Source organism: Mustela putorius, unplaced genomic scaffold (assembly GCF_011764305.1).
Source record: "Mustela putorius furo isolate JIRA1106 unplaced genomic scaffold, ASM1176430v1.1 tig00000813_pilon_pilon_pilon, whole genome shotgun sequence".
NCBI lineage: Eukaryota > Metazoa > Chordata > Mammalia > Carnivora > Mustelidae > Mustela > Mustela putorius.
In genome coordinates this window covers 6324969-6342707 of record NW_025421485.1, presented here as the reverse complement: position 1 = coordinate 6342707, position 17739 = coordinate 6324969, and the positions used below count along the sequence as shown (strand labels likewise).

The 17739-nt window shown below is 45.6% G+C and overlaps 1 protein-coding gene across 2 annotated transcripts in view; it reads right to left on the bottom strand.

Annotated features, from left to right (window-relative positions):
* Window positions 1–5575: 5575 nt before the first annotated feature.
* Window positions 5576–17739, bottom strand: part of MBOAT2 (membrane bound O-acyltransferase domain containing 2) — a 114117-nt gene continuing 101953 nt past the window's right edge. For both annotated transcript variants that reach the window (XM_045084905.1, XM_013052889.2), the window contains 6 exons: window positions 15082–15274; window positions 14633–14736; window positions 11532–11596; window positions 9671–9803; window positions 7469–7620; window positions 5576–5811 (listed from right to left, as the gene is read on the bottom strand). In XM_045084905.1, the coding sequence (XP_044940840.1) occupies window positions 5586–5811; window positions 7469–7620; window positions 9671–9803; window positions 11532–11596; window positions 14633–14736; window positions 15082–15274 (873 nt within the window). In that variant the 3' untranslated portion in view covers window positions 5576–5585. The remainder of the gene's footprint in view (window positions 5812–7468; window positions 7621–9670; window positions 9804–11531; window positions 11597–14632; window positions 14737–15081; window positions 15275–17739) is intronic.

Below are 17739 nucleotides of genomic sequence, written 5' to 3'. Positions count from 1 at the left end.
CAAAGAAGCACAGAACACCACGTGCTGGTCTCACCCGGGAGGGCCGATGGGCGCGGTCAAGGCCGGCTGCGGGACCTGGGAACCGGGGCCCTCCTCGTGCTGGGGAGACTGTCCCAGTCCTCCTGGGCAGAGACCACGACAGGGCTCTCAGAGGGCAGGCAGGAAGGAGCTCACGCCGTCTCACTCTGCATGCGGAAGGGTTTCTCTTGGGTCACCTGAATTAGGTTTTACTTTCATCCCTATTGTTTTATAAGGTACCCTCCTGGTTCGGAGAGGCGGTCGCGCCCAGGGGACAGAGATGGAAACTGGCTTGGGACATATCTAGGCGGGATGTTGGATTCCTTTTTCCTTGTGACCAAAAGTCAGGGGAAGATCTACTTTGTGGACAAAATCTGCAGCTACAGAACCAAAACTACTTCAAATTGGGAAGAGGCCTATTTTATAAAGTCTGTCAAACTCTTCTCATGTGTTTGTCCTTTAGCAGGCAAGGACAAAAAGGGATATTACCAAATTAATTTCTCAAAGAAGTTACCCCAAAATAGAGACAGGGCAGGATACAGTCATTTACTACTCCCGCCAAAGGCAGCCCGTCACTTTTTCCATCTCAAACGTGTTATTAGGAAAATGGTTAGTCATTCTGCTGCTGTTGCTCTGTATCTTTCAGGTTTTCATTATATTTCCACTTCTTCTTACAGTAGTAAAATCTGATAAACCAGGAGTGGAGGGGTGGCTTTGCACCATTGAGTAAGCTTTACACCGTGACTTTGCATGGACCTTTATATCATTCTTTATAGAACTATATAGTCTTGGGGTTGTTCTGTTTTTGCTTTATAAAAGCTTTACTACAACAAGATGCGTATAGTTAGTTTAAAAGGCGAGACAAACTAGTCAGCATGTAAGTGGTGTCTTCAGGTTCCATTCCAGAAAGTCTTCCCAATCAATGACCTATAGAGCTTGTCAGTTGTTTACTGGGGTTTCCATAATAAAAATCTATTAAAATAAATATTACTTGAAAACATATAAAAACATTAATAAGCAGCCCACCGATTAAAATGTCACTGGCTGCACCCTCTGTACAACAAGAGCCTCAAAAAGCAGCTTGGTCGTTGATTTTAAGAGCATTCCTACAAAACACCAACGTGGAAAATTTCATTTTAAATTTTCTTCTGTAAGGAGAGTTGCTACAAATTGACTTGACCACACAGGGCTGCAGAGACGCACGGTGCAGGCCCTCAACAGGCTGATCTTTTAAACCCAAAGTTCTGGTGTGACTTAGCAAACCTTTTCCTGGCGCACCAGGAGCGTGCACTGATACAGACCCACTTTTACAAGGATGGCTGCGGAAAGCAGAACTTTCTGCATCTCAGGATCTTGTAGAAATCATAAGCCATTCATTAAATGTACACCAGGTTCAGAGTAAGCGTTTAATAAGGTACTTGAGGGCAGTTAAGATTACATTTCACAGTGTTATGTAGAACTCCGCACCTATGTTAAATCTGATGTACTCAATTTCAGCCAGGATGGACAACTGCTGGTTGAATAAAACTCCATAAAATACTGGTTTATATTCAAAATTCCGGACAAATCCTTCCTTGACACAGTAACAGGCACCATTCCGAAACAATTATTCTCTCCACTTTTTTCTTTCAGTTATAATGTAGAACTCTTACAGTCAATTATCTAACAATTTTGAAGTTTATAGCAAGGGAACACAAAAGTATAAATGCCCAGAGCTGTCCGTGAGTACACATATTAAAATTTACAAGGGATGAATCTTAAATAGGATGATTTTTTTGGTCCTAAATGTAATCTAGTCCTTGAATTTAAAAAAAAGCACAAGTTTTGTAATTATTTTAATGGCAAGATTTTAATGTAATTTCTTTTGTAGTTTAAAATGGGTAACTAAATTGAATGTGCCTTAATGATCTCTGCATGAAATTATATTTGAGAAGTTACAGAAGTTAAACCCTGCCCAGTAAACTTGGTGGTTTGTACTAATATTTTCTAACACCTTCAATTTCACCTACAGCACAAGCAACCAACCAAGCAGAGAAAGCACAAGGAAAACATGTTTCCTTTAATGGAGACTATTTCATCACCAAAGATTCACTTTAAGGGCTATACTCAGTGGAAATGGGTGCTGCCATGCCTTCTGATTTAACGGATTGGAAGGTTTTCCTCTGTTGCCAAGAAAACCTTGGAAAAGTCAGGGTTTTGAGCTTAAGAAATAAAAGTAAATGACCACAACTGTTCTGACAACGAATCCGCCTTTGCCTACGACTCTTACAGAACCTGCTAATGGTCCCCACTCATTACAAACACAGCTGGTCGTACACTTTTGGAACTGATCCTTTAACTTATTAAGGAACTTCCTTCTAGAGGACAGGTGACTTGCCCAAATCTGAACGTATTAATAACAGAGCCAGATGAGCAACCTGGTCTCTTCCCAGGACAATCAGAGCTTCAGTGAGGTTAGCTTCACTGTCTAGAACCGTCCTTTGTTCATTTTTCTGAAAACAGGGAACTGTGGAAATGTCACACATGGTGGGGGTCAATGACAAAAATACTCTTTAACCAAAAATATGGTGGTGCCTGGACACTGTGGAAGCCAAATAAACCTTCCCGATTAGGCTGGACATTTGAGAAGTCAAGTAAATTTCCCCAATTACCCTGAGTCCCAAGAAAAATGCTTATTTTCAAAACTGAGAACAAATGACTTATAAAATTGTGATCACTGAGATACATCAAATTAACTGCAACTGTTTCAAGAAAATGAATCTGAGGGAAGAATAATTATATTTGCTCAATTTTTTTTTCCCTGAGTAGTATAATAATGAACCAAGAGTGTAAGTATGATGGTCACTGATCATCTCTGGAGTGGTTTCAAGACAACTGAAGAGTGGAGAAACGAGAGAAACATGTACTGAATCTTCTTCTGTTGATTAAAAAAGAAGAAACATACAGTACAATGACTCCCTTTATCCTTAACAGTACGTGGAGACAGGCCAGTTTTCAAATCTCCTGCTATAAGCAGAAGTGAAACGGTAACCCTTACCACACTCCGAGCAGATTCGTTTCATAGAGCACAAAGAGTTTCTTCTCGAGCAGAAAAGTCAAGCTGAGAATTGGAATTATTTCTTTAGTTTTTCTTCTGGATGACACACTCATGATTAGAATTTCTCCAAGATTAGAGAAAAGCTATCCAAAACCCCTTTCACACAAAACACAAAACAACAACAAAACACTTAGCTGATCTAAGGGGATGAAAGTCAGTCAAACTGTACAGATAATATATCATCTTCAAAGCAACTGGAGAATTCTTAGCCATCTTGCTGTCTGCATGACGGCTCTAGGAGTACATTCGCCGAGCAACAAACAGGTAACCATGATTTTAGGTTTACAGGCTGAGAAATGACATAGGTAGTAGAAATAAACAGGGATTATTTATAATGGCCAGATGGGCTGAAAAAAAGTTTTATTGAGCTTTCTTGTTTTCACTTATGACATGCCTAGACTTGTCCTGGATACTCTAAATTTGTTTACTTTTGTTTTTTTTTTTTTTAATAGTGATCAGATTCTCTGCAGCATTAATTAAACTGAGGAGACCTTTTGGGGGCAGATACTTTCCACGATTATTCTTTTCTGATCTCTCACATTACACAGCCAGCCTAATTTCAATGCATGGGAAAAACAGAGAAAATCTCTTTAGCTCTCCATCCTTTTCTGGGAAGTAATGGGGCATGGCTAACCTCAGCAGGTGGAAAAAATTTTCCTTTAGAAAAATAAAAACATTTTATGTAATCGAAGACTAGGATATTTCTAACGTTCTACAAAGATACACCAATATTTTTGCTGATTAAGATCTTAAAAGTCCCAAGTACATTTGCTGTTTCTTTCTCCTTTGAAAGAAAAACTACACGGCTTAAGCCAGAGAGTTGTTCTGCCATAACTTCATATGCAAACTTATTTATGACAAAGTTAAAAAAAAAAAAAAAAAAGACTCACCAGACTCACCAGAAAGAGACAATTTACATTTCATTAAAAATTTAAGGCAAAAAGAAAATAAACTGGCCAAATAAAGGTGAAGTCCAATAAAAGACTGGTCAAATGAAGGCGGGGTAAGAAGACCCTGCCCACCTCCTCTCTCCCAGCCCGTGACCCCGGGATTTACCACGTTCGCCGAAGCCCTCATGCCAGGCGGCCTCACACCCCAAGACTGCGGGATTAAAGGAGACATCTAGTAACCGGAGGGGAGGTTAATTGTGGAGAAAAGCACATTTTTCTACTTTGAGAATCTAAAACTCATTAAAGAGAGTTAACAGCAAAATTTTAATGTGAGAATTTAATAAGAGTTTGGAAACTAATTTCTTTTAGTCTCTAAAAATGAGGCTCAGACCCAATGACTGTAAGCTTTCATTTCCCTAAGACTTACCCGATTCCGAGTTATGCTGTCAAGGACAAGGAAGTGGTTAGACAGATAGTCACCTTACTCCGAGATTTTTCCTTCACCACCCTCATGCAATCTACCAAGGCTATTTTCACAATCCCTCCATAATTCTATATAATTTACGTGTGCTAAGTTTCACTTAAAGTCCAACATATTAAAAAGTCATTTACACGTTTATGTCTTCACAGACTCACAAAGAACTCAGAGAAAGAAAGGGGGAGAGCTCTTCTGCGGAGCACCTGTGCCCTGTCCCAGCCTGTCGCCACCTCCCGCCCCGGTCGCCGGGGGGCTTCCTTCACTCATGCCTTCCTTCCTTCCTCCGCCATCTTCTCTTGCTCAGTTTTCTTTTCTTTCTCTCCCTCTTTCTTTCTTTCTTTCTTTTTTTTTTTTTTTAAAGAAAATAAGCTTAAAATATTGCATTACCAACCTTTAATTATGTTGAAGAAATGCTCCCTTGATGGGCTTGGACTGACACAAAGTAATTAAACTCTCCAGGACAGTAAGCTGCCCATAATTTGGCTCCGTCGCTGTTGACGGTTTCGCTACGTACTGTGGTCATTTGAGATACTTTAAGAAAACCCTTCAAATACTGAGATGTTTATTGCATTTTTAAAGTGTCCACAATCTTAAATATCCTGTTCCAAATTCCTCCAGAATTCCTTTACAGAACATGACATCAAATATTGAAATAGTGTTCTCACAATATTACACTTGAAAATACCATTTAGGAACAATATTTTAAGAAATAGAGGGTTTAAGGCAAGACATTCATTTGGAAAAGGTAACTTCTCTCAATCACCCAGATCGACACGTTTGTTTTCCACCTCTTCAGTGCCTTGGGATACGCAACATACATTCAGCAACAGGGCACACGTATGACCCTACGGACACCTGCTGAGGTCCTGAGTGCCCACTGGAATAATGGAACTATTTTTAGATAAGGCGTGGCCCACAGGGACATGGCATGGGAGGGGTTGTTCACGCCACTCCCACTCCGGCCAATGGGAAATTCCCCATCTCACTCCGTCCCATTCGCCCCCCCACGTTATCCCTTTGCAAACAAACACAAACCCCTTGAGAAGGTGCTAAGGTTGGTTTCTGTTAACAGAGACAAAATAGCCATCAGAGTGTTTCCCCTTCATTGCTTTAATGATGAATGTCTAGAGGCTATTTCTTGATTCTGATTGCAAACATTGTTTGTTGTGGAAAAACTATTCTGTTCCAAAGAATTTCCTCTGTCGTCACACTTTTCGGATGGCGACAGCGGCACATTTCCATGTGTGGGCTTTCCTCTCTGAGTCTTGTTCACCGGCAACAGCAATAATACTAAGACGCCAGCGACGTGGAGGCAGTAGTACCAGGAGCTGAAAGGAAAAGCACAGTTTACTTCGTTACATTCTCAGAATGAATCCTTAGCAACGGCATCCGGGCGGAAATGTCACGGCCCCGCGTCCCACGTGCACGTCCACCGGCTTCCTGTGCACTCCAGCCCCTCGCGGCCCGTCCCCAGGGGACACTCCAGCTGGGCCAGTGCGTGTTTATAAAGCCCCTATAAACCCAAGCCACTTAAAAGCACGCTGTGAGGGATCGTGTTACGTTCCTCTGCAAGGGTCCTAAGTCCATGGCTACACAGAACAAAAGCAAAAAGGTACTTATTAGCAGCTGCAGCGACCTGAAAATCATCTCTCAAATCCACAGAAGCGAACACAGAACACAGCGAGTGAACAAAGAGAAGGCAGAGCTCGTGGGGACCTGAACGCTCTGGCCTCTGGGGCTGTGCCTGGTCCCTAATTAAGTTACAGACCCCACCCCACCACCCCCAACCCCGCGATGTGAGTAAGGGAGGAGATTGCCACTTGACGGCTGCCGTCACATGGTAAAGAAAGGCTATGATATTCCAGATATTACCAGAAGTATTATTCCTGGGACAGAAAAGCAAACCAACTGCTCAAACACATGTAAATATACGGGACAAGTTTGTGAAAGGGGAATTTCAGCTGGAGATACATGAGGTCTTTCTGTACGAGCATTGCCATAATTAACGGCAGTAATTTCTGACCACATGCCCTGTGCCGTCGTTCTGAACGCTAGGGTAATGGAGACTCTACGAGAGGCAGAATTTTTGATCTCAAAGATATCACTAACACAGCCAGAGTGGGATCTGGTGGGCGAGGGAGAGAAGAGAACATAAGACAGGGAATTCAAAACAAGAATTTCTCTAATACAGAGAAGACATAAAACATATGTGAACCATAAAAGGGTAAGAAACATAAAAGGGTAAGAAGGGAAAAATTCATGAAATAGAAGTGATTCTTTTTTCTTTTTTCTTTTGACTACAGCAATTAAGAGAACAATTCCTCGTAAGGAATAAGCTACATTTTTTTCCTCTTTTTTAAAACTGCTCTGTCATATTCTCTATCGTTCATCTTAAGTTCTCCTATCCTTTCCTTTTCATAGTTAACGGTCTGGCAGCCTGAACTGCTGGTGCACAGACTCTTCAGGACTCACTCGTGACCATCACAAGATCTATCTTGCTTCCGCTCCCAGAATATCCCCAGTGCCACGTGAGCCTCTGCTTGCACACATGAACTCCTACACCTGGACCCCGGGCAGAGAGCAGGGCTGAGCGCATCCAGCCCGAAGTCGCTGTCCTTACCGGGGGTACAGCTGACCTATGACATTGTATTAGTCCTGGGTGTACAATGCAATGACTTGATGTATGTGCATGTTGCAAAACGATCACCGTGGTAAGTCTAGTTAACGTCCAAGTGTAAAAAGAACAGCCACACCTTCCTGTTAAACCTCTGAGAGATCCGAGGTGGGCTCGCCCCGCTGAGATTCCTCTGAGGGCTGAGGGGTGGGAATCATTCTATCGGAAGCTTGGCACTTGCGGGTTTACGAGGAAAAGGCTACGGAAAGCAAGGCTGCGGTGCTATTTCTCCCCGCCGCCCCCCCGGAGCAGAGAGCTCGCTTTTTGCAACAAGGCGATTCCCCCCGCGTCTCGGCAAGAGTGACACTTACCTGTAGAACATGAACGAAGGTTTTACAGAAAGAAGGACGAATGGCACGACTGTGTAGCTTATCGCCACCTGAGTCACTACCCACGTGAGAACGTCATACAGTAATTTCAGCTGCGGAGGCTCGAGGAAATAATGTCTGAAGTTGTTTCTCATCTGAAATAGAGGAACACAAACACGTGCTCTATCTTTCACGTTGTTAATAAAATCACACTGACGGCGTCTGCTGCTCCAGGGATGAGGGGTGGCTGCAAATCCCACGGCTGGCGGAGGGACAACCACGGGGCCACCCCGGGAGAGGTCAGGTCAGGAAAAATGAATCCACACGTGTATAAAAGACAGGGAGAGAGCAAAGCACGGGAATCCGGGCAGAGGACATGCGGGAGCGCTTTGCAACTTTTCTGCAGATTTGAAACTGCATTAACAGTTTCTAAAAAAGTCAAAAATAATATCCTTAGAGCTCCTTCAATCATATTTGGTGAAGTACAGAAAGTAATAAAGTGCTGTTTTCACTTTTCCTGCCATGACAGAATGAGACACCCTCCCTCTCCTCTAGGCTCCGCATTTGCGCCAGACAGATGGGCGCCATGCCCTGAGCAGAGATCGAAACACACCACAATAAAGGGCCACAACGCACATTAGTCTCAAGATACAGGTTTCCTAATCACTACTATTTAAACATTTTTTTCACCTCAAAAAAGTCAGAACGTGTTCGTTTTGAAACACACGAACTTAACCAAACGTGATGCCTTCCCTTCCGCTGTGCTCCCCGCTCTGTCTGCCTAACGCGCTCCGAGGTAAAGCACGGCCCCGCTGCGAGGATGTCACCAGGTTCTTCAGCAGCGACCCGCTGCACGGTTCGTGGAGCTCCCACAGAGAGACCATGATCCCTAGCAGCCGGACGGGATCCGGGCGCCCACCCAGTCCTGCCCGGTTCACGGCCACAGCAGCTGCCCACCCTCTCCCCTTCCATCCACCGAAGGCAAATCAGTCCTCCTGAAGCACGGCTTTCAGCGCTCTCTCCCCTGGTTAAAAACCTCCCGTGGCTCCCAGGTACACAGACAGAATGCGGGTCAGGCCCTTTCCCGGTCTGGTGTCCAAGTTCTTCTAAGACAACCCTTCCCACCCCCTCCCCTGCATTCCTTTGCCCTTCCAGAATTATTCACCCCTTAGGTATTCATGATGTCTCTGCTTCAGCCAGACTGACTTGTCATTTCCAAACACACCGGGCACTTTCAAACTTGGTTCTGCTAATGTCATTTCCACGCCTAGAATGTTATGTTCCACGCCCATCACAACTTCCCCCGCTTTTGAAATAATGTTCCTTCAAAGCCCAAATCCAACCAAACTTTCCTAATGAGGCCACCTCGGGTCAACCCAACCAGAAGGATTTCTTTCACCTTGAAACAACTATGTTACTTATTATAAAACCCACGGATGTCTCACACATGCCCCGTGGTGGGCACACACACGTGGGTACATACATGGGTACATACACTTGGTGCCCTAATTAGACCACCGACAACCAGAAGGTAAGGCCCTTGGTTAATATTTCTCTGAGCTTCCCCTCATCTCCCCCTCAATGGAACCTGAAAATTGCATAAATACCCGCTGGTTTGTTAAACAAAGGCTACTCACCTGTACGCGCTGTGGGAAGCCTGTTCAAACACCCTTTCTGTCATGTTCTTTTCCTCTGACTTTCGACGACTTACACTAAATTGTCCTCCTTCCTTGTCCACCCATGTCACCGATCTAACTTCTCAACTATTTCCCAAAATATTACTCCAGGTTCCACGCAGGCCAACACGCCAAAGAACTGTGTCCACCGCCCCGGGAACGGCCCATCCACTCCGTCCACACTGTCCGTACTCCACTCTCCGTCTAAAAGAGGACTCAGAGGTGACAGCTTTCAGGAAACCTTTCTAAACCTACCCTCCTGACCCCCCTTTACTGAACTCTGCTTTTAGCTCTCGTGCAGAAGATTCTGTCGAGACAATGAACGCCTTGTGGGTACCTCCCACGCACCAAGTCTTCTCAGATGAACCAAGTGTGGAGGCCCGGGAGCCCTCGACAAACACGCCAGGCACACACCTCACTGTGGGCCAGGGCCCCAGGCCCAAGGCCCGTGTGTGGAAGGGGCCACAGCCTCCTCACCCAGGGCAAGGGGACCACCGGCGCAGCACGAGGTGGGATTCTGGATACTCACAGCTCGCGCTGCCAGGGTCATCAGCACTCCTGTGAGGAAGGTCAGGTAATACCCTGGATACACCCCATGCCAAATAGCAGACAGAATGAACGTCTGGATAGTCGGACTCAAGGAGGCTCGTTCGTAACAAACCCTAGAAGCCAGAAGACCACAGAGCGAGTTTAGATAGTCCACAGAGATCATTCTATTCGTACCTGACAGGACAGAGGGGAACCAGGCAAGCAGCCGCCACTTAACATCAGCAATAACTTGACCTGTGACCTCAGGGAAGTGACAGCTACTAAAAACTCCTATGTACAAGGAAAATAAATTTGATTTTCATCTTTTTATGGTATACGTAACAGCTCAAATTAGCACGGCCGGTGTCTAGAAATCTACATGAGTTACCAAAAAATCTTTAATGTTAAAGATATTTTACTTTACATTATTTTTAAAATTTTCTTTAATGACTATCATTTAATTAAGAACTTTCAACTGACCTAACAACACTTCTTTCTGGCAAGTCTGGCTGTACTTAGTCTAAAGTTTCTCTGTAAGGGTAGAGCACTCAGAAGAAAATAAGATTTTCAATAGTATCAAATTTATTTTTTTTAAGGCATCTCTACACATGGGGCTCAAACTCATGACCCCAAGATCAAGAGTCACGTGCTCCACTGACCGAGCAGACAGGTGTCCCTATGGGTGTCGAATTTAAAATACAACAGTAGGGGCGCCTGGGTGGCTCAGTGGGCTAAGCCTCTGCCTTCAGCTCAGGTCATGATCTCAGGGTCCTGGGATTGAGCCCCGCATCAGGCTCTCTGCTCAGCGGGGAGCCTGCTCCCTGCCTCCCCCTCCCCGCCTTTTCTCTGCTTGCCTCTCTGCCTACTTGTGATCTCTCTGTCAAATAAATTTTAAAAATATAACAATAACAAAAATCACACAACAGGAGTTAGGGTGGTCTGCAGCCCATGGGGAGACTACATGGTACCAGCAAGTGACACTCTCCTACAGTGGGTATTTCCAGGGATAAAGATGCTGAACTTGTCACAAAATAAAGGACATACCCAAAAAAGACAGCTTGATGCAGATCAGTGCTTAGAGCTACACCATCATGGTGCAAGATTTCATAGAAAAAACATGAGGCAGAATAACAGGTCTCACTAAGAATAAGGAGGCAGTCACTGGGAGTTTCTGTGTAATTTCCTAACTTTGTCCTTGACAGATGTTGCTCTGCTTGGGCTGCCTGTCTCTCTCCCCATGGCCATGTGACGAACACCTATCATGGATCCCGGCACCCATAATCCCTTCCCTACCCCCTGCCCGCGCTGCCCCTACTCAAGCTCCCTGCTCTTCCTCCCTACAGGGAAGGGCACGTGTAGGTGACACTGCCCTGTTTTCCAACAAGACTGTGGACTCTCTGGCTACAGGAGCTGGGTCCTTCTGTCGGACTCAATCTTGCATCCTGTGCCTAACATGCAGAAGCATCTGTCAAACTGAAATATCTTAACACTGGAACTGTTCCAGAAAAATCTAGGGCGTCTGTAGCGCGGTTGTGTAGATACTTTGTTTTTACTTAACCATATCTCCGGGGAATGGGAGAAGGAGGACACTGGTGATGCCAAACCCCAGAGAGATGGCGGAGAGGATGGACCGAGAGGCCAGCGAGAGCTCTGTTCACTGCTCAGCCGGAAAAGTTCTCATATTTGATATACTCACGCTTCGGAACACTGTTCGCACTGTTGGCAGCGCTTCCTGGTTAACACCAAGGTCACAATATCACTCAACACACCATAAACTTAATCAAGAATTGGAGCTCAGTGAAGCCTGACCTCAAGTACCAGACGCCATAGCACAGCTAACGTCTGTTCCTGAAGGAACATACCTTTTGAGCCAAAGAGCTGTCTGAATATTCCAATTATCAAGAAACATCTTGAAACTTGTTGACATCTGAAAAACAAAAGAACGTTTTTCTTTGGCCCATGAAATGATGACGCTTGAAATATAAGTAATAACATTTTATTGTGCTGAAATTAAGTTACTTGACATTGATGACAGGGTACTGATTTCTTTCCTTAATACTGCTTTTCTAACATAGTAACATCATGTGTGAGTGGAATTCGTTTACTGTAAAAGCCATCTACGAGATGAATTTTTCCTACATGTTCACATTTCCTCCTACACGTTAGCAGTGATCGGGGTTGTCATCGAATTATCCCAGACATTCCTGATAGGCAAATGACCGTTCACTGACCGTCCAGTGGCGCTCTCACCGGGGACGGGGTGTCCCATCAAGCCACCGTCTCTCAATCCCCTCACCTCCATGTCTCTCTGGCCACCACCTGTGGCCACCGGGAACCTTGGCGCCACCTTAACTGCCATCTTCCCAGCTTTCTAGCCTCTCCATGCAAGCCTCCCCCATAAAAGCTTCCCCTTGGCCTCAGAGGAACTCGCGGTCCCCTCCCCTCCTCTTCCCTCTGTCACCATTCCTCCTTGCAACTTCAGTTCTTTTCCACCGTTTAAAGCCCATGGTCCGTTTCTTACTCTCACCAAAATCCTGGACGCCTCACCCTCTACCATATTTTCACACTGTCTTCAAATACTCTAACTGGTAAACCTGTGTCAATCTCTCCATTTTAAAACAAAATCAAACAAAACAAAAACTCCTCCTTCAATCACTTGTATCCCACAGCGACGTCATTATCTCCTTCCCTGTACAGGTAATAGATGCCTAAGAGTTGTATAATCTGGCCTTTATGCCTATCCCTCCCTGGACACCGTTACCAGAATCATCAGAAAACGGCCATGTGGTCACAGCTGCGGGCACTCGTGAGTCCTCCTCTCTCGCCACACCTCAGCAGTGTCTAACGCGGGTCGCCATTCCCTCCTTCAGAAAAACGAACTTGACTCTTCACTCTCTCACACCCTGATTCTCAACAAGGGCAATACTGCTCCCAAGACGAGAAAACCCGGTTCTTGGGGGCAAAAAGTCTTCCTCTTTTCATGTATAAACACATGTGTACATACAAGCACATACGCCGATATACGGTACGTGCAGTACTGAGTTTCATGGAGGCTTGCTTAGGAAGAACATGTCTCAGAGTGTCCACAGAGCAGCCATGATGAACAGGAAGTTAGAAACCTGCCAAGTATCTGTCACTCGGTTTCCACACTTACCTGTTTTTCCTTCCCCTTCCCCATTTGATTACTGACATTGTTCAGAGAATCTCAAAGCACATACCAGACACCTTATTTCACCTATAAATAGTTCAGAATTTATTGAACTTTTAAAAAACCAAGATTAGACCTAACAGAACTAATTCTTACTCCTTAATATAATCACCTAATACCCCCTTTGTGTCCAAATAGCGCTGAGTATTTGAAAACATGTTTTTCCGGTTGGTCTGTTCACTGGGATCCCAAGAAGGTGCACACAGTGCATCTGGCTAAAGCTTCCTTGAAGCCGTAACAGCCTCCCTCTGCCCCCCACTTTCCCATGTCATTTATTCTTTGGGGAAAAATGGGTCATTTCTCTTCCAGAGTCCCCCACTTCCGGACCTGGTGTTTAACTCACTTCTGCGTGCTCTACACTCCCTCTAAACTGAGCAAGATCGAGGACCCAGTCAGGTCTAACCGTCTCGGCAAGCACTGAGGGACGGTGCTGTATTTCCTGGGGCGTCACGTCCACAGGCACTGACTGACTGTCCCACTTCGAGAGCCTTCAAGGATGCGAAGGTGCCCAACACAACTGTCTCTTGACCTTCCACCTCAAGTTCTGGTCATCTCTCTTGTTGGAGTAAATCTCTCAGGCTGGCAAACCTTCTTCTGGTTCTGCTGCTCTCTCTGGGTCCTCCTCACCTGCCTGCCTCTGCCGGGCCTGAAGCCCAGGTGCTCTGGGGAGCGCGGTGGGGGTGGGAGGCGGCTCCCAGCCCTTCTCGCTCTCTGCTCTCGTGGCTACTCTCATGGTTTCTCATTTCAAAGCCTGAAATGCTACGTGCTCACGGTTCCCCAGTTAGGATCTCCAGCTCGGCTGCTGTGTGTCTGCTCATTTACTTGCTTGCTGGACAACTTAGTGAAGTCTGAAATCTGAACGCAGGGCAACTTTCCCTTCAAACCTGTGTCTGTTCTTTGTTCCTTCTCCCAGTGAAAGGCGTCACCCACAAAACTGGCTCAGCTCCGGTCTCTGGTCCTGATTCTCACTCTCTCTCTCTCGCTGAGGCCAGGGTAACAGCGAGGTGTGCTGAGTCTCTGGAACGGTGCTCCCAGGTGTTCACGACTCTCCAGCCTCACTGGCTCTACCCTGGGTCAGGTCACCATCACCTTGGATTAACACAGCACCCTCCTAACAGACCGCTCTGGCCCACGAGGGCAACTCATTCTGACGCAGGAGATCCTTCCAGACCACAGCCATGATCATCTCACTCGTCTGCATAAAACCCACCCACAAGACTCCAAGGCTCTTATAAGACCTCCAAACTGATAATATGGCCTCTGAAAGTGTCTGGGCCTGCCCTGGATTTCTGCAGGCTCATCTGTCACCAATCCCCACGTGAGCCACACGCCATTTCTCCCCCACTCAGGACGTTCCCCTCTCCTCGGAGTACCTGGCAATCTGGTTCTTATCTTTTCAGACTCAGCTTAAGACCTTAGTTGCTTCAGGAGCCCTCCGGAGCTATCTCATCTGTGCTGGAGCCTATCTTGTAGCACACACACACCCTCCACCTCTCTGACTACAACCCGTCCTTCTGTGCCCCAGTGGCCCCCTCTAGTTTATAGCCACGAGGGCCCAGATCACCCAGATCTTACTCAATGGACCCTGGTGCCTGATGCACGGGCCGATCGATGATTGAGAGATATTGGCTGAATGGAAGACCTGACTATTCGTAATAAAAAGCCTTCAGTATCTCTGGGAACATCACATCATAACCCATAAAAGCAAAGTATGGTATGTAAAGTATCACAAGGCAACTGTGATGATTGACTAACCTCTATTTGTTGAATTCTCAAATTGGAAATCAAGTCCCAGCGAGCTGTTCCATTTTCATCATATCCTCTGAAACCAAAGCCCGCAGCATTATTAATAGCATCAGCTGCAGTAAACAAAGTGAAGAGAGAGTTTTAAGAATCCACACAACAATACACCATGTTCTCCCAGAAGGTACAGGTCATTATATACTAGGATCTTTTTAAACAGTGGATTTATTCATTCTTATTGTTATCTGATATAATAGTTTGTAGCATACCCTAACGGTTTCTAGGCTATTCCCTTGTATTTAGGATATGAGCTATAAAGTTTGTTTCTTGTGACGGCTCTGGTTTTTCCCATCGGTCTTTAACCACAAATCCTCAAGAGGGCGCTCTCCCCGCTAGCTACCGCGTAAGCTGTGCCTCACTGGATCACCGTCCAGGGTCCAGTCCATTCCCAGGGGACTCACCTAACGTCCATGCAAAATAGTATTTGGGTCTGGCAGCCAGAAGAGAGATATAGAGATAGACGACTTTTGTTGGCCATGAAGCTGTAGCTTGAAAACGCTCATCGATGTTATACTCCACGGGTAACGTTTTAGAGATGGTCAAGTGGAAGAACAAGGAGAGTCCACAGACCAAGAGCTTCTGAATGACCGCGACCTCAAAGAACAAGACAAGGTTTCGTAAGTCTTATCTGAAACCCATCTGACACACCACCACCAGATTAACCTGCATGAACTCTGTAACTCTCCTCAATCAGGCTGCTCTCGGTGTCCCACACCCTCAGGCTCTCCCCGCAGGAACATGTCCAGCCTTCTAACTGCTCCCTCTGGACGGGCTCAAGTCACACTAGAAACCTCAGTCTGTGTTTTCAAAGCTTTCAGTTAAAAAATACCTGAAAGCAAACCCAGGCATACAGGTGTGAATATACAAAAATGATCACGTGAATAACTTATGGCAGCGGATTTCATATTGTACACACACACACACACACACACACACACAGCATATTTTTCCACTGTGCGTTTCCCTATATTTTCCAAATGCCATGTATACTTCATGGACATTATTTTTACAAAAAGCAGTTTAATGCATCTCTTGAAATCTGAGAGTTCTCTAAGGCAATTTAGTTCACAAATGATAAAACCAAAAGAACTACACAACTAAGAAAACAAAAAGATTTACATAAAAGACTCTGGTGGAGGAGGGGAAAGGGCTGTTCTTTCTAATATCCTGGTAAGGTTAAATCACCTGAAAAGAATCCAACTCATGGTGTTCTTGTATTTTTAGTAGCCCAGAATACTTCAGTCTCAGCCCCAGCCAAGGGAAAGAAACAGGTGGAAGGAGGGAAGGCTGCATCCAGGTAATGGAATGTAACTGAACACCAGGATGTGGAGTGTCCTGCCTGGTAGTCTAATAATATTCAAATGAACTAATCTGCACATGAATATTCATTAAGTACCCAGCACCTGAGGCCTCTTTGCGGTGGCCCTCATTCCTGCTTTCCTCAATGTTTTTTTAAGCTTTCTCCAGTCCAGTAAGGCTACCTCTTCTTCACCTCTCCCCCCAAATACCTAAGCTTTACATGTGAGGTTTAAAACAGGTAGAGAAAAAACTGTATTGTCAAGGCAGTGAGATGAAAAAAAATGGTCTCACAAGGCAATCGAAAAATTGGGTGTATCGTCTTAATGACACAATGGGCAATACAGTGGCCATCAGACTAGACAGGCAAGTTTCTAGGGTATCCATTTAAAAACAAAAATTAAAGTAGCGCAGATCTGATCTCAGCTACCAGGTGGCGCCCAAAGGCTGAGGCAACGTGGGAGCAGGTAGTTAGGGAGGCCAGGTGGGCCCCTTGGTTCCCACAGCCTCCCTGCGTACTAAGGGAGCACCCTTCCAGCCTTCCAGCAGGAGGCTGATGTTAACACTTAGGGAAGCTGAACCAGAGAAGATCCAGGCTTAGGGACACGGGTCCAGAGTAGGGGACTGGCTAAGAGCGCGAATGAAAATGGGGAGACTCTGGAGGAAGCCTGCAGTCTGAGAGGTGGGATCCTCAGCCCCCAGGCGCGAGCCAGCTCCAGAAACCTGCAGTCAAGTCTGTGCCCCCTTGTAAGATGGCAGAAGACTGCCACTAAAAGGCTATGCAGCCCCAGAGAAAAGTCCTCCTGACATCATGGCCAAGACTGACAGATGCTCCCCAGGACCCCCCCACCCCTTCTTGCAAATGATGGAATTTTTATTTGGGCACGTCTAGCTAAAGACCACACGTGACTGTCCCCTTCACAGCTGAGTGTGGCCACGTGGTCCATGCAATGTAGACAGCTCCTGTGGTGAACCAGCTTCCGCCGTGGGAATGGGGGATCACCCAAAGGAGGGCAAAAACAGGGGAGAGCCTGTTGGATCCCCAACACATGCAGCCGCCATGTTACCCACGGGTCACTGACACTGCGGATGCCCTGGCAGAGACCTTGTGTAAGCCCTTGTGATTTGGGTCCTTGTTTCGGCACCCAAACCCGTATTTGATTTAAAGACAATCAGGAGGTCCCCAATAAAAGGGCCACTGGCGACCCGACTGTCCTACTTTGGATCTGAAGAGACCACACACTCCAGTGAGGCACAAAGAGCTCCAAATGCCTTTGAGTGGTTTGTAAGTCACCACCATTTCTGACTGCACGAACCTTACACGTAGGGAATTTAAACCAAATATATGGTAAGACAGGGAAATAACAGATTAAGAGTATCTGCCATTGCCAACAACCTCTGATTTAGGCCTACAACCCAAAAGAGGAAAAGCCGCATTTCATAAGACTGGATCCCATACAAATTCAGGGTGAGGCAAGAGAATATATAAATTTGTATTATGCTTTCTTGGGATTTGAGTTACTGCCACTCAGAAGTTTATACCACCTGAAATTCTCCAATTATTTTACAACATTGATTCCTAGCTTTTACTCCTCTTTCCAGTATTCCAGAATAAGATTCTAGAATATTGAAGCTATCTATATTAATCCTTTCTTTCTCCTGTGGCAGCGAGATCTCTAAAGGGTCAAGTGGTCATCCTGGAGACACAAAACTGTCAATGGAAGAGATCTGAATGTACTCGATTTCAAGCCTGAAATTCAAGC